Below are 17,090 nucleotides of genomic sequence, written 5' to 3' on the forward strand. Positions count from 1 at the left end.
CCCACGCTATAGGAAGTTTTCAGCCATTGTTTATTTAAATAAGATTTCTGTCCTTTTCTTTCTTTCCTCCTTTGGAGACTCACATAATGCATATATTATTTCTCCTGGTGGTATCCCATAAACTTTCTTTTTGTACCTGCATTCACAGATCCCTTCTTCTGCTTGATCAAATCTGCTGCTAACTCTGTTGCATTTTTCATTTCATTCATCGTAGTCTTCAGCTCCAGATGTTATTTGGTTCTATTTTATCATGTATATCTATTTATTGAGCTTTTAGTTTTGTTCATTTATTGTTTTCCTGATTACACTGAGTTTTATTTAGATTTACACTGATTTTATTTTATTTTATTTAGATTTACACTGAGTTTTATCGTAGCCTGCTAAGTTTCTTTAAAGCAATTATTTTTAAATTCCTTGTTGGGCAATTTGTAGACCTCTCCTTCTTTGGGGTTGGTTACTGAGAAATTATTGCATTCTTTTGTTGGTTTCAGGTGTGTGTGTGTGTGTGTGTGTGTGTGTGTGTATGTGCCCTAGTGTATGTTCTGTGAAGTCCTATGTTCCTGTTTTCACACATGAAGCAGTAGTCATTTTCTCCAGTCTTTACTGACTCGCTTTGGGAGGGGAACTCCTTCACCAGTCAGCCTTGCTAGAATTCTGAGGCTCTCTCAGATCTTTTCTATAAACGCACTTCCTCTACTCTTCTTTTTCTTTTGGGAGGTAATTCTTAAGATTGTTTATGTACCTTCTCTCAATCTCATTAAGCCAGGCTTTGTGCTGAAAGCCTCTCATTTGCTTTCCCTAGGGCAGTGCCCTGAAATGTTCAGGTTAATGTACCTTCTTCTAATTCCACAGAGTCAAGCCAACTGACTACATGTGACTAGAAACCACCTGTAAGGGCTTGTACTCATGACCAAGAAAATGTGCATGGGAATTGGCCAAAGGAGGGGTGGAAGGGAAGCATGTGGAGCATGGAGGCACCTGTGGCATTGGTTGGGTACACAGGTGATGCATCCCAATCAACTCATGGGCAGGCCTTCTAATGGAGTTTGAGATGCAATCAGTCAGATACAAACAGCTGTTGAATTATAAGTCATAGCTGCTGTGATTTGTGCTGCCCCCCAATCCCCACCTTTCCCTACTTTCAGCGACTCAGACATGCTGATTTCCTCCAGTATTCTGGGTGAGTCAAGAAAGAGGTGAGCTTCTTGGACAGCATTCTGCACAGATGGTTAAGCTGGGTATTCACTACACTAACTTTCCCCCTGGGGGAAGAATCATGGGCAAATCCTGGCACTGAACTGTGCTGCTTTACAGGAGAGGTGACGTGAGTAAAATGAAATTATTCTTCTTAATTTCTTCAATGCATCTCTTCTTAAATTTTTTGCTCAGTTTCAGCAGTGAGCTAGAAACTCCCTGCTGGACTCTGACTCCCACAGAGGTACTCTTGTCCATCAGTGATGGTCAAAATCAGTGCTGCTACAGGGAGATGATGATAGAAAACTTCTATTGTGCTATCTTGCTGAAATCATTCCTGATCCACATTTGTTGTTGAAAAGAACCAGATCCTTCAGTTCAGGAGATTATCCAAATTTTATTATTATTTATAGCACTAAATAGAAAGGTACATGCTAAGGAAGTAAAACATATTCTTGTGCCCATCCCCTAATTACTCTCCCTTGCACACATTTCCAGGGAAATAACAAAATTAAAAAATACACAGGGGGCATTCTAATACATTATTCCATCAAGCACCAACTTTTTTGTCAGTCAGTATCCCTGCCATCCCCTTTTCATCCCCACCCCATGGCACTATATCCAAGACTAGATTTGGCCTTAATCTCGTTCACAGATTGGGTTTTCTTGGAACATAATGCAGTATAAACCACCTCTGCAACTACCAGATGCTAAGCAGCAATATAATCGGAGAGTGATACCATTGTCCTGCCAGAAACTATCAAGACCTTCAAATCAGCAGGAGGCAGCTTCAGGGGGTGACGAAGAACTAAAGTGAGCCAAAAAGGAACATTTCTGTGCTGCTTCCAGTAACACAATGCATATTCTAATGTGATTGTGGGCTGGAAAGATTTCATGTGCCCTTGTGGACTAACTTTACTGTGTGCCTGGAAAAGAGAGTATTTGGATTCCCTGGCAGCTTTCAACAAATTTACCCCTCCCTGTAACACCTGCTTTTGTTGATTAAATTTTAACAGAACATTTTTTTACCTTTAATAGGGTGAGTTTAGGAGGAAAAATGAAATTGGCATCAGCTTTCTTGACATGATTATTAGTAAGTGCAGAGCACTAGAGGTATCTGTTCGGAATAAGAGAAAAGGCCTTTTTGCCATGTGAGTCCTTATCTTACAATACAAAATTTTAGTTGGTAATATGTTAGACTACTTAATTTACAATCTGGCCTGTCCAAAATTGTTGCTAAGTTTTGAAATCTTAGATATTAATGGCATTCTCCTGCCTTGAAAGAGTACATGTTTCAGGATTCACCTGGAGTTTATCATGTACATCCTAATTAACGTGAACTTCACTAATTCATAATAATATAAAAATGCTGTGCAAGGCTGGAGTTCACCTTTACTTTAAAGAAAATGTTTGATAGATAAGTGAATGTAAATAAAAATGTTTAGGCAAAAGAGGTCCTATTCAAACAATATAGGTCCTGTGGGAGCCCACTTTCCACACATTTAAAAATACATACTACCAGGCTAGGCACAGTGGCTCATGCCTATAATCCCAGAACTTTTGGGAGGATGAGGCAGGTGGATCGCCTGAGGTCAGGAGTTTGAGACCAGCCTGGCCAACATGGTGAAACCCCATCTCTACTAAAAAAAAAAAAAAAAGCCAAATGTGGTGGCACATGTCTGTAATCTCAGCTACTCAGGAGGCTGAGACATGAGAATTGAGAATCACTTGAATGCAGGAGGCAGAGGTTGTGGTGAGCTGAGATCGTGCCACAGCACTCCTGCCTGGACAACACAGCGAGACTCCATCTCAAAAAAAAAAAAAATACTACCTACAAAATTGAAAATTGCAGCAACTAATTATTAAACTGGTTTCCCTACAAATTAGACCATAATTTGGTTATGTAAGCCAAAGAAGGAAAAGAAAACTTTCTTTTAATACAAGCTCTTAGATTCAAACTTTCTCCTAATTTACACAGATATCACCTTGATTATTCCAGATTAGTAACTTTATTAAAGATTAGGTTATCCAAAGACTGGGATTTACACCTGCTGTTCTCACTGGCTCTCTCCCTCTTTCTCCTGGATCCCTCACTATGAGGGAAGCGTATGAAAAGGCCCACATGGCAAGGAGCTAAAGCCTCCTGCCAATAGCCATGAGAGAGCTAGGAATGAATCCTGGAGCCCATAAGATGATGGCAGCCCAATAGCTTAACTGAAACCTCATGAGAGACACCAACCCAGTGTCTTGGTTCCCCATCTACAAAAACTATGAGATATATTTTTTTAATGTTATAAAATTTGGGGTAATCTGTTACACAGCAAAAATAATAATGTAGAAAGACAATAAAATTCCAGATATCAGTGGTCTGACTGAAGAATAAGGGCAAAATACCAAGAGTAGGAGTGAGAGGGGTTACACTGGAAATGGACTTATCTGTGAGAATAATGGGCATTTGGAGAGGCAAACCGATGCTTCTCCAAATGTCAGCATGCCAATGTGGAAAAAGCAGAAAGAAATATGAACTATGGCAAGCTCAGTGGAAACTGGATTCCTAAACTCACTGAGGCCTCTGTTACTGTAGGGTGTACTACCAGTAGAAACTCAGTAACATTAAACAGATGTAAAGTGCTATCATTGGGGAGAAAGTGAACAGAAACTTTTCCCTTAGGAAAAGAGAGCAAAGGCAAATAATCAGACCATTAAAAAAGATCAAGAATTCATCTTTACTCTTCTGCAGCTAGAACAAGGAATACCAGATAATACAAACTCTGTGTTCAGAGTTGCTTTTTCCTGGTCACTTGACTATAAATTAATAAAGTTTTTGTTTAAATTTTAAAAGTAAGTTTGTTTCTTATATTACCTGTTGATTATTCCCAGACAGGCTGATGACCATATCCAGGTTTAGTTTTCCGTTTTCATTTCCTCAATTCAGTCCCTGATTTTCAGCCCACTGATTTTATGTTTTTATCACTGTTAGGCAATAATTAAAGAAATTTAAAGATATAAAATCTAAAACCTGCCCCTTTTCTTGTTTTACGAGGAAGAAAGTGAAAAATGTCAAACCTAGAACAACAACAAAAAAGGAAATTAGTGATCAATTTTCAGGCTCAACATTTCTCTTCCCGACTCTGGCATGGGTTTTATGCTTACTCAGGTTATTTTCCTTCTGCTATTTCAGCATATACATATGTATCACCTTCATTTTCTGTATACTTTTACTGCCTTACACATTTATTTATTTTGCTTTTTCGTCCACAGGTGAATTTCAGGTCCCTTCCTGGATATGGGTCTTTCTGCCAATAATGTGTCCAGAACAGGATACAGCATTCCAAGTATAGGATTTTCTCCACAGTCATATAAACCAGATTTTTTTGACTTCTGTGGCTCAGTCTAGGGTCTCTAGGTATGTAAGCTGAATTCTTATGGGTCTCTGAAGAAACAATGTTTCTGGCAGTTCACTGTCATATCTAGTTCTGTTTCATCATTTGTCTAATTAAGCTTTCAAAAGCCTAATGGAGACAACTGACTATTATCAGAGTAATATAGGTATGAGTCCTGGGTCTACTGAAGTGAACTCAGTTTCCTCACTCATTAAATGATTTTGACAATAGTGCCCATTTCATCGTAAGTGTAAGTAAACATCAGTATGTTACTGTACCTGTATCTTCTGAGGGCTCCAAAACACCACTAAGTGTAAAGCAATTCCATGACTGTAAGTCTTCATTTGATGTTCCTTCTCAGTTCCTGCCTTCTCTGCTTCTGCGTTTAGAAGTGGTCCCTTTGGCATTATTCTCTTTCAGGCCTTTTGCTTAGGCCATCTACTCAAGTAACTTTACTACTCAGTACTGCAATTCTTTCCAATTCTAGTTTCCTAGCTGAGGCCTCTCTTCTGACCCTCCCAGCTAGTCTCAAATACCTAATAAACAACTTCTCACTTTCTCCATGCTCTTTAGTTTCAACATGCCAGATCCAAAATTCATTTCTGTTCTCTCCTTTTTGGATGGAGCAATGGGGATCTCCATAGTTTAAGAAAGAACACTGTACAGAAAGCAATCCAAAGGTTAACAGATCACCAGCATGTGATCTTATCCTTTGGTATAAACACTAGTCTGTACTGGAAACTTGACTCCTCCAGGATCTTTCCTGTGTATGTAATTCTAATGCTCCGTGTGGCACAATCCGTTAGCAGGAACCACTATGCTTTTTTTTCCTTCAAATGTAATAATTCCAAAATTTATTGAGTCCACTTGTTTCTCAAAATATTTTCTTCTTCCATTTAAATCACATTTAACTTGTTCTCTGGGATGCTGTCTTGGGCAAAGCTCAGAGCTATGGCTATCCTCTCACAGTTTCAAAATCACTTGTGAAGGTTCACTGACCCATGCTATCAGCTACAGTGACTAGGGTCTTAACAGCATTTAAAAGAAAAAAATATATATATTAAGCAATAATTTTTCCCAATGTCTGCAGTATTTTAAAAGTAACTACCATTATCTTTTTAGAGTGTATTCATTCTTGGAAGCCTATTACTCTTCTTCCTGGGAGAAACGGTCTAGCTTGTGCACATTTTGAGGATCTGACAGAACCATATCTGAATATTATGAAGCAAATCATATTCTGTTAATAATTCAAAACTCAGTTTTTTTTTCCTATATTTCCCCCATTCACAAAGACAAAAGATCACAGGGCCTTAAAACATCAAACGTAAGAGAGGTGGCTCCATTTTACATTTAGAACCTGTAAACTTCCTATTTCATTGAGTCTAACCAATACATGTGGATTGGTTCTAGCACTGAAAAACGTACTGGGCCCTCTTCGTATTAACATGAAATTGCTTAAATCCTGTGATGTAAGGTTGATCTGGAGAGAGAGAATTCTTTGTTTTTTAAAGTTTCTAAAGTACATCTTCAAGTACTGTCAATGCCTATTAACTTCCACCTCATAATAAAAACTGATGTTAATTTTCATGTAAAGAAAATTTTGAAAAGTGTGTACAGAAGCTTAATGTCATGTACAACATCTGGCACTGAAATGGTCCATCATGAAAACCAGTCCACATGTGGAAGCATACAGGGTGGATATTCCCTGAAGCAGGGCAGACCACAGACACCAGAGCCTATAAAGATGAATGCTGGCCACTTGATAACCTGTTCTTCCTTTACCACAGTGTGGAAACAAACAGACAAAAAACAAAGCTGACCATATCTTTCACCGGATACTACCATATATTGTGTAAAACTTTATGAATCTTGATTTTGCTACTACCATGATATGCTTTAGTTTTTTTTTCTGTACTCAGCAAACCTGACAACTATGTTCTCCAGTATTTCACAAACATTCTCATCAAGCTCATCTGCAAATCAGTTCTCAATGTTTGACCATATTTCCTCATTTTAGTGGCCATTTTTACATTCTTTTGTCTCTTCAATTTCCCATGGCTTTTGTTTTTCTGTTTGCACTTTCTCCAGCTTTCACTTACTTTGCCTTGAAATTGATCAGATTTGTGAGTTTCCAGGACACACAGATTTGCATTAAGGTAAGACGGAACTCCCCACCAGCCTGGGTGGGGAGTTTGCACAGACTCTCTCAAACATGAATTAGGAACAAAGATGAGTGAGGAGCCAGCACTGAGAGTGAGGGTGGTGCAAAGCTAAAAACAAACAGGTGCAAAAGGGTTAGACTTCAAACTGATCCTGGACTCATACATACAGAGCTGATTTCTACAGTTTGACGTGTCTTTCATCTGACTTTAGATTTCCAGTTCTATCCTGATGAAAATGCTTTATAAGATTTTTTTCTAGAAAAGCCAAATGTAAGTGGTTGCTTTTATTCATGATGGATAGGAACTTTAAAACTTCTCAGCTCCTGAAATGTGTTCATAGAAAGGATAACGTAGGCACTTTTTCTAGACCTCCGAAGATAATGATGTACTGCCAAAAATCAAAGATTTCCATGCCAGTGCTTACTTGGCAGTCTCCAGGAAAGTAACACAATCACATCCTTCATTTTATTTATTTCTATTTTTTCCTCAAACAGACTCAAGATTGGCCTGAACTGTTTGTCATCCATTCTCAACAACACATCTTCAGGGATGTGTTCAACTCCTTGTCTCACTGAATTATATTGGTTAACACACATAAGCACTTCTACATTGTTCAAAGTGATTTTTATCAAAATAAATGGAGAAACATAAAGCTAATTAACATACATGCTAATAAAAGTCTATACTTTTAGAGATGGTTTATTGTGGCACCTCTGCCATTTCCTTCAAAGAGAAACTGAGTTGGGTGTGATGTAGTTTAAAGTCTTTCATTGACTCATTCCTTAGTGTTTCTCTCACATTGATTTTAAACCTTGTCACTGTCCCCTATTCTAGGATTTGTATACCTCCTCTTTGAATTCGAAAGGAAATAATTTTCTTTCCAGCCCCATTAGGCTCCTTTTGTAGACAGCTAGCACAGAGGTGGGGTAGCCTCCGACACCATCATCTAATTTCACACAAACTCGTCATTCTGTTCAAAAATTCTTGGATTCTTAGGACAGGTTCGATGGCTCATGCCTGTAGCCCCAACACTTTGGGAGGCCAAGATGGGCAGATCACTCGAGGCCAGGTGTTCAAGACCAGCCTGGCCAACATGGTGAAACCCCATCTCTATTAAAAACAAAACACAAAAATTTTGTTGGGCATGGTGATAAACAAAAAGGATTACTGTTTCCAATGGAAAACAATGCACTGTCTAGAGAACACCCTTTGGGGTTCTCTGATTCTGGCTTTCTACTGCCTTTGAATTATTTCATAGCTCTAAGTTTTAGATAACTCAGAGCACTTCAGAGTCTTTTCTATAGACAACACAAATATATTCTGCCCCTTGGAGGTTAAATTTACCTTCCTCCTTTCATTAGAGAAAGCCAGTTTCAGGTCCATTTGTTTATCTCACGTTTCTTTATTCCATATAAATCTATGATTCTCCTTTGAATGGTTATGACATCTTCTTCATTCTCCATTAATAAGATTCATAAAATCTTTAACACATGTTCAATTTATGTCTGTATGAGAGTCATCATTCCCTATTTTCTTAGAAAATTATTCTTTAACAGTAAAAAAATAATTCCCAAAGCCATTAACAAGGACAATTTAAGTTCGATTATAGCAGATTACAAAAAGCATTTTTTGGCAAACAGAAATTTCTTTGCATTAAATATCAAATAAATGATTGAGAAAAGCTATTCTACAGTGTTTGGTGGTGATGTATGTATTATGGTGGGATTCCACCTGGAACATAAAATGTGAGCTGCTCTGTGGAAGAGACATACTATATGAGTGCTGCAGTTTAACAAGATGCAAAACTGTTAGGTATAGATACACTAAGGACCTGGAAATAGTGGAAAACGTCATTTGGGGACCACCAATCTCCTGTATGATTGTAATTTATAGTAATTTAACACTCTTGATGGAATAAGAGTTGCCTGAGAAAATCATTCCCATTCTTAGACCTGGCAACAACCAGACACCTTTTAGCACTATTCTCTCATTCCACAACATAGAAATTCATAGTGGAATTACTATTAAAACCAAAAACAGAGCTAACAACACATTTGCTTAAAACGTACTTATGAAAAGCAGCTAACGTGTCACATTTCAAATGATCACAACTCCTTCTAAAACCTCTTTCTCACTTCTTTACTCTCTTCTTTTTAATTCTGTTTTTAGGTTTTACAGAACAAAAAGTCAACATTGAGTTTCATTTGCACCATAGAAAAAGAGTAAACAGGAAATACTGTCTTAACAAAATAACAATTTAGTCATTTCATTCATTTGCTGTTTTGACTTGTAACTTAACAAATAATGTTTTATGCCACTAGACAAATATACACAATACATACACAAAGCTGTTTGTATCAAGGAATCAACCCATTTCATATGCCAGCACAAGGACTTAAATGCCTAATTCCTAGATATTTAGGCTGGTGTTCTTTTTCTAGAAAAGTTTCAAATATTTTAGGTGTTATAGAACTTGTTGTTTACATATAAACAAATATAAATTTCAATATAAATTGTTTTTGTGTATATTACTATTCTCTTAAATATTTTAATAATCAGGCAAGGTGCGGTGGCTCATTCCTGTAATGTCAACACTTTGGGAGGCCGAGGTGGGCAAATCATCTGAGGTCAGGAGGTCGAGACCAGCCTGGCCAGCATTGCGAAACCCCACCTCTACTAAAAATATGTAAATTAGCTGGGTGTGGTGGCACACACCTGTAATCCCAGCTACTCAGAAGGCTGAGACAAGAGAATTACTTGAACCTGAGAGACAGACGTTGCAGTGAGACAAGACTGCACCACCGCACTCCAGCCTGGGTGATAGTGTTATTCTCCATCTCAAAATAAATAAATAAATAAATAAATATTTAATGATAAAAGATACTGTCCTTGGGAAGCTAAATTGGACTTTAAGCAAGTGGCTAGGTAAAAAATATCTCATTAGAACAAAAGCTCAGTTTTTATTAATTTTAATTCCATTATCAGACTTTATAGAACTTAATAGAGCTTAAAAGAGTGCTTCCTCTTTTATTTCCAAAAGCAACAGAAATATTTTACAAGTAAAATATAAAAGACGTTAGTGTCATTTGTTTCACTATCTTAGACTTACAGATGATGTGAAGAAATGGCTGATAAAACATTTCTTAAGCTTGACAGCTTTTGGTAATAATTTACAGGGTTGAAATAGAGTTATGATTTAGTCTCACAGTTTGGTTATTAGAACTAACCTTGCAACCCGGCAGGGCCAAGAAGGAACAGTGAACTGCCTTTTCGCCACAGACCTTCTAGGGAAGAGGAGAAAAACTAGATGAACTACATCCCAGGGATTGCTTTCTTAGTGAGTATCATACTCATGGTAGTGATTTAACAGCCTGTTCTAGGATACACTACAAGTTTTATTTTTTATTCAGTAGCAGAGAATTGTCAATTTGGTAGGGGAAGAGTACATTAGAGATCATCTGGCAACCTTTAGGCATCTACAGTCAGGGGATCCTACATAATTTCAAATCTATAAGTATACGTGGCACATGCTAAACACACATTTGGGAACTGCAAACTTACGAATGAATTATATTCTGTGTTTGTATGAATTGGTTATATGAAATATGCAACACATTTTTCCAACCAAAAAAAAATTTTTAATGATGGCTACTGACCTAGGTTTGGCTCACAAAAGCCTACTCATTCATAGGGTGACTTTAAAACTAGGTACATATTATTTTTAAGAGAGTAGAAGGAAAAATGCTACAAATATGTTATGTGTCAGTATGTTATGTCTTATACAGAATGGCTTAGGAAACCAAGCACCGCTGCTAAGGTTGTTTCCTATGGGTTGTTTCGGAGATGGGGAATGCACTTCCCCTTGTGTTCTTCATACTGTTGCTGACTGCCAAGAACTTCAAACCTTTTGCTGTGACAGCACAAAGAGAAGCCTTTGATGTAAAAGGTCAGTTGTACACAGCTGACCTGAGTTGGCAGCCACAGGCTTATGGACATGCTGCATTGATATTTACGGCATCTCTGGGTCTAACATACTTTACCCAAGGACAACCTCAACATGCAAATAATCATTGAAGGAAGTTATGTCTTGAATATCTGAGAGTGACTGAACTGGATGGGGGGTCCTGGCTCTTGTGAAATTACATAGGTGTACAGAGTTAAAAGATTTGTGTCCTTCCTGTCCCTTTTTATGTACTCAACCTCTTGAAGGAACTGAAACCTTCTTAGTCAGAGTCATGTTATATACTACATAACATCACTTATTGATAAGCTCCACTATGGCATAGACTCACTGATACTCACTTTTGCATTCTTAAATGCTAGTCTCACAGAGGCTGTACTTCTCACCTCTGACATATCAAATAGGAGTGGATTTTCCATTAGAAACACAGAAACATAATAGTTGGGTAGATAAATTGGTACTATACTTAACCATAATGTCAAATACTCTTCCTATAGAAACTGTGTTATGATTTCAAAGAACTCATTGATAGCTGTATTTCATACAGGAGAAATGTCCACATACTCATGAACAAATACAAATCCACAGAACCTTGTGTAAAAGTAGTTTAACATTCAACAAGGTGACTGATTTCATGCCTGAGCCACAGACTTGGCCTCATTATTTTATTTATGTATTTTTTTTTTTTTGAGATGGAATCTTACTCTGTTGTCAGGCTGGAGTGCAATGGCGTGATCTCGGCTCACTGCAACCTCTGCCTCCCGGGTTCAAGCAATTCTCCTGCCTCAGCCTCCCAAGCATCGTGGACTACAGGCGTCCATCACCACACCCAGCTGATTTTTGTATTTTTAGTAGAGGCAGGGTTTCACCATGCTGGCCAGGATAGTCTCGATCTCTTGACCTTGTAATCCACCCGCCTTGGCCTCCCAAAGTCCTGTGATTACAGGCTTGAGCCAATATGCTCAGCTGGTCTCATTATTTTATATGCACTCCTTGTATATTCTAAAGTCATGTAGCTGGTTATACAAATAAGTCACATTCAGCATCCTGTATTATAAATTACATATGGTTATTTCTCTGCACAGTAAAAGGGCTTTCTTATTAGAGTAAGAAATTAAAGCACTGAGACAATAATTGAATTTTTAAAAATGTAAGCACCGATAAAAATTATCTGAAAATAGCATAGAAGCATTTTTCAGTATCAAAGTCTATGATATTGCTGAAATCCAACTACCAAGGATATGACTATCTAAATCGATGAAGTCTCTGAGTTTTGGACATCACAAGAGACTAGAAAGTTATCTCTTTTCTATGTAAGGTAGATCCATTATAAAAGGCATCTTAGTGTTGCTAAAGTGTTCAACCATCAATATTTGCTCAAATATACCTTTGTTTGATATTAAACTGCTGCTTTTCCTCACAAAGTAATTAACTGGCAACTTAATATGTCATTACAGTTGCTATGGAGAAAAGTCTGGCAAAAGAAGGAAAAATGCTGGTAGGTATTAAAGGGTCCTGGAGCCTGAGAACTCCTGTGAGAAGTGTGAGCGCATGGAAAACTTTTAGGGTGGGACCGGGGCAAGAGGAAACAAGCAAACAGGACTCTTGGGTGTCCTGCTAGAAAGAGAGGTAAACTCAGTAAACTGGTCCTAAATATAGGAACAAGCTTAAAATCAACAAAATGTTAATGATAAACCTTTGGGAGGCAAAGACCAGGGACTCTAAATATTACCATGCCCCCTGTCCACCCCCACACACAAAATCACAAAACAGCAAGTTTCATTTCACACAGGAATGCTTGTGGTTTCTCTAGTAAGCAGCAACACAGTCTACTTGGAAATGCAAAAAACAGAAAAGCAAAAAGACGCCTTTGCAGCTGGTCTTTAAGTGAGAAGAGCTACTGCCTTCTAAGATACGAAAGGGAGTATTTAGTCCCTATCTTGATGATGTTGGGACAGGTCATGTTAGAGAAGAGCAACATTTTTCAAAGGAAAAGATACAGCACCTCCAGACACGAGTGAAAATGGAACAAGCAGAGGTGTGAGGTTCCTAGAGTAAGAGGAAAATGTATAAAAAAAATGTAAGAGACAGAATAAATACATCCAGAGGAAAATGGGAAAATCAAAGATGGGTGAAAACAGATACAGAAGACTCTGGAGCAGAAGGAGACAGTGAAATTGTCTCACGGCAAAAACAGCAGAGCTATGAGGTGACTAATCACTAAGAAGTGGAAAATGTCCACAGGCAGTGTCTCTCAGTTGCTCAAGAAAGCAGGTGCGGCCAATACAGAGAAGCATCGACTGTATCTCTGTGGAATCGAATCCAGACTCAACTGCTGCTGAAAATAGTTTCCCAAAACCCAACTGAAATTAACCTTCCAGAATGTCATTTAAATTTAGGGCAAAGAGGAAAAAAAAGTTAAAAGGAGAAAAAAAAAATACATATGTGTGACAGGAATGTAATTTTAAAACACCCGTTTAAACCTAAGGTGTTCTTCATGTGTCCATTTAGAATTGAGGGTTTTCATCAACTCTATTGCAACTTCTCCTGAAGACTTCAGAAAGAAAATCCCTAATGCAGAGGAAGCAGTACAGTGTTGCCAGAGCCCAGTGAATTCTCGATCTCATTCAGGAAACAGTTCACTAAATGCACTGTAATGTGAAGTCCAACTCAATGTAAACCAAAAATCACATGAAGAACTCTGGTAGTCCACCAAGGAGCTAGCTCTTCTCAGTTTATAATTTGACAGTGCCACTGACTTTGGGACCGTAAAAGCTGTAAGCCTTTCCTCCAAGATGACCAAAAGCAAACAATAGCACAGGAGATAGAAAGCAGGCTAGACTCTAAACAGTGGCAGCTAAAAAACTGAATCAAACCAATTTCATAAGACTAAATAGAAGTGTCTATTTACCTCCTTGCATTTATACTTGATTTAAATGAAGCAGTCGCCAAGCCCAAAACAACTCCTCCATGAAAACAAAAACAAAGAAACATCCTGTGATCTGACATAGTTGCTTTTCAAAATTTTCAGTGTCAGGCTTCCACTCACCAACAGTTTCAATTTACTAAGGAACTTTAAGAGAAAGCAGATGTAACTTAAAATACAATGGCTGCAATATATACTGTAACTCGTCTGGTATCAGCAACAATAAACCTCAGGCCTATAGGGGACTCGCTTGCAATCTTGATCTTGAGCTATAAAGCTAAGAACCAATGGCATTAAGGATGCTACAAGAATAGCATTTTCACAAAGTCATTTCTCAGACTTCCTCTCTTTTGTATTCTCAAAGTAATTTGTAAGGTAAACAGTTTCATCTTGGAAGTTAGAGCTCAGTAGAGTGTTTTACACACACACACCCTCACAAGTTTGTCCCTAAAGCCCATACAGTACAGTGGGTCACAGAAAGGAAATTTCTCAGCCATGCGTAAGGCATCTCTGGGCTCCCCCAGGGAGACCACCCGCCCCAGAAATGATGCGACACTCCCGCTCCCTGCCGTGTGGGGCATGTACTGAGCAGAGGCTGCCAACTTTTGGCAAGCTATGAAGAAATTAGAATATAACTGCAAGAGACTTTAGACTTTTCTCCAAGAGGAAACACCCACTTTAAAACAGCTGTGGATTTTCTTAACAATGTGCTACCAAAGGTACTTTAATCCTCTGTGACTGATTTTTGCAGACCCCTACATTTTCAACTTTAGGATTATCCAGTTTGCTGACAGAATTTGCTACATTCGTTCAGTCTTTCAAGTACTATTCAACTGAATCAAAAAACATCTTTTACTTGCAATAAAAGAAAATAAGTGCTTCCTTTCAAAGTTATTCAATCTAAATTTCCAACACACAAATTATTTTTAGTCAGATAATGAGTGTAAGCAGACAAGAGTTTAAAAAAAAAAGACAGCGTTATACAGAGCTATGTTTGAGCTATGCATGAACACTGCTCCGTCTGGCAGTAAAAATCAAAGCAAAACAAAACAAACCCAAAATTTCTGTAGTGGTCTGATATATACAGTTTTTAGAAACACACAGTATGCTGTTTTTAGACTGTTATTGCTGAATGTAGCCTTTTTATATACCTAATACCTCAAAATTTGTTTTAAAGTTGGTGGTTAATAAAAGAGAAACACAAAAATTAAGTCCTATCACATGGTGAGTATGCAGAGATACCATCTACTACTACACTGTCAATTCTAAGAAGAAAAAGAGAAGAAAAATAAAGAGGGGAAAGGAAAATGAAATAGGACACATGAAATAGTATGGAATAGGGGAAAGGGGCAAGGCAAGATAAAAACAGCCTTTGTCGAGCATATATCAAGGCATATTACAAAGTCTAAGAGAAAAATGGAAAACAATAGAAATTCCAGAAGAATATGAAAGAGGGAGGAAGCAAAAGAAAGAGAGAGAGAGACCGTGTGTGTGTGCGCGCGCGTGTTTTCCAACTTGGCTAACAAATGGCATAAGCCCATGAGAAAGGGCAGATTATCTAGATACTGATGCTGGGAAAACTGACTCATGTTGTGGAAAAAAAAATTGGATCCCTCTGGTCATATACAAAAATGTATTCCAGATGGAGCAAAGATGTATATAAGAAAGGTAAACTGACCAGGCGTGGTGGCTTACACCTGTAATCCCAGCACTTTGGGAGGCCAAGGCAGGAGAGTCACTTGAACCCTGCAGGTTTGAGACCAGCCTGGACAATATACCAAGTCTCTGTCTCTACCAAAAATAAAAAATTAGCCAGGTGTGGTGGTGTGTAACTGTGGTCCCAACTACTCAGAGGCTGAGGTGGGGGAAACATGTAAGTCTCGTAGATTGAGACTGCAGAAAGCTCTGATTGTGATTGTGCCCCTACACTCCAGCCTGGGTGACAGAGGGAGACCCTATCTCAAAAACAACAACAACAAAAACAGGTACAATAAAGTAGAAAAAAATTCAGATGATTTTGAGACACTAGGCATTGGGAGCCCAGCAGAGGTAGTGTAACTACTCATTTGCAGAGGAAGGAACAGTGGAACCCCAGCAGCCCTTCAATCACCCCACTTTTTCCTGACTACTCAGGTGCAGCCACAAGCTTGTGACCACATTTTCTTTATATGGGAAACATAAAGAAAGCTAGCACAGCTCTCTAGAGAACAAGCACCTCAGTCCCTGGTCATCTGCATCATTTGTCAATGGAACCAGCCTTGAACTCCTGACTTCCAGACCTTTTGTGGTAAGTGGGAAAATTCACCCTTGCTTTTGGAGGCTACTACTGGTTGGGTTTTCTGTTCTTTGCAGCCATGAATGAAAGTACATGGTAAAGTAAATATTATATACCCAAAGTAACAAAACATTGCCCACCACTATGGTTCTGAAATGTCCCTTAGTATTCACAGCAGATGTGTTTTTGAAAATAATCAAAACTATTTCTATAATCAATGGTGCCTCTAAGATATTCAACTGAGGAGATGGGATCAGAGGAAGATTCAGGAAGGAGAGACATGAGAAGAAATAGTGGCCAAGTAGGATAATAATGCTAGAAGAAAACTGTTCTTTCTCTCTTCACCCATTATTGAGCCCCAGTTCAAGTGCTGCTAACCCAGGTTCTGATGGCATTCAGAGGAATCAGCCCAGGCAGACAGTAGGATTGTTCAGGAAAGCCTGAATCTTGCAATTGTGCCAGAGAATTAGATCCTTCTACTGAGATCTTATAGCGTTTGCAAGCAGATTCTCATATTCCATTCCTGGTCATGTCTAGTATCAGAAGACTGCATACCAATATATTTAAAATGCCATCAATATGCACTGATGACAAAAACCTAGATTTATACTTAAGCCAACTCCACAATAGGACAAATGTCACACTGTGAGGCTCTTTCATACTTTGCTGTGCCACCGAAAAATGCTTCAGATTCAGCAATATGTTTACACTAAAGTGGGCTGCTCTTTGTTTTTTCCACTTTCTCTCCTTAGCTGAAGAGATATTTTTAAAATGCATACAACATCCAATTCTATGTCTAAAAATAAGAAAACCTGTAAAGTTCAATAGCTCGTGTTAAATCATGGTGAGGTATACCGTAGAGAAGGTTATAATAGAAAGGGAGGCTTGTTTTCATCTTAACACATCCTTTAACTTTGTTTTCTGGGAGAAAAGTACACCCTATAGACATGTTATATGTACAGTTTCAATTTCCAACTGCATTAGATTTCCTAAAAATATTGAGCCTGTGGTTTTTGGTTCCAAACCTACATATGAATGGATATATGCTTCAGGCACTTTAAAAATAAAACAAAGGAGTTACAGTTTATCTCTCTTAAACAAAATTTGAAGTTTTTAATGGTTCAATAAAGAAAAAATTAAAATATAAAAGTTGAATATGTATTCTGACTAGCAGTAAGAAGCAGTTATA

The 17,090-nt window shown here is 38.1% G+C and overlaps 1 protein-coding gene and 1 long non-coding RNA gene across 14 annotated transcripts in view; one reads left to right on the forward strand and one right to left on the reverse strand.

Annotated features, from left to right (window-relative positions):
- The window catches only part of BICC1 (BicC family RNA binding protein 1), a 318,114-nt gene that overhangs the window by 73,407 nt on the left and 227,617 nt on the right, over positions 1–17,090 (reverse strand). For 6 of the 12 annotated variants that reach the window (XM_054243033.2, XM_078345932.1, XM_054243032.2 and 3 more), the window contains exon 4: positions 9,967–10,023. The exons of the other annotated variants lie outside the window; for them this stretch is intronic. In XM_054243033.2, the coding sequence (XP_054099008.2) occupies positions 9,967–10,023 (57 nt within the window). The remainder of the gene's footprint in view (positions 1–9,966; positions 10,024–17,090) is intronic. 12 annotated transcript variants of the gene reach the window in all.
- The window catches only part of LOC103796732 (uncharacterized), a 49,828-nt gene continuing 37,193 nt past the window's right edge, over positions 4,456–17,090 (forward strand). Inside the window, exons 1-3 of one of the 2 annotated variants that reach the window (XR_013524981.1) lie at positions 4,456–4,600; positions 12,158–12,198; positions 15,760–15,913. This is a non-coding gene — a long non-coding RNA (uncharacterized LOC103796732). Of the gene's footprint in view, positions 4,601–12,149; positions 12,199–15,759; positions 15,914–17,090 lie in introns of those variants that run through there. The other variant, XR_001914904.4, reaches the window with a different exon arrangement.

Source organism: Callithrix jacchus, chromosome 12, assembly GCF_049354715.1.
Source record: "Callithrix jacchus isolate 240 chromosome 12, calJac240_pri, whole genome shotgun sequence".
Lineage (NCBI taxonomy): Eukaryota > Metazoa > Chordata > Mammalia > Primates > Cebidae > Callithrix > Callithrix jacchus.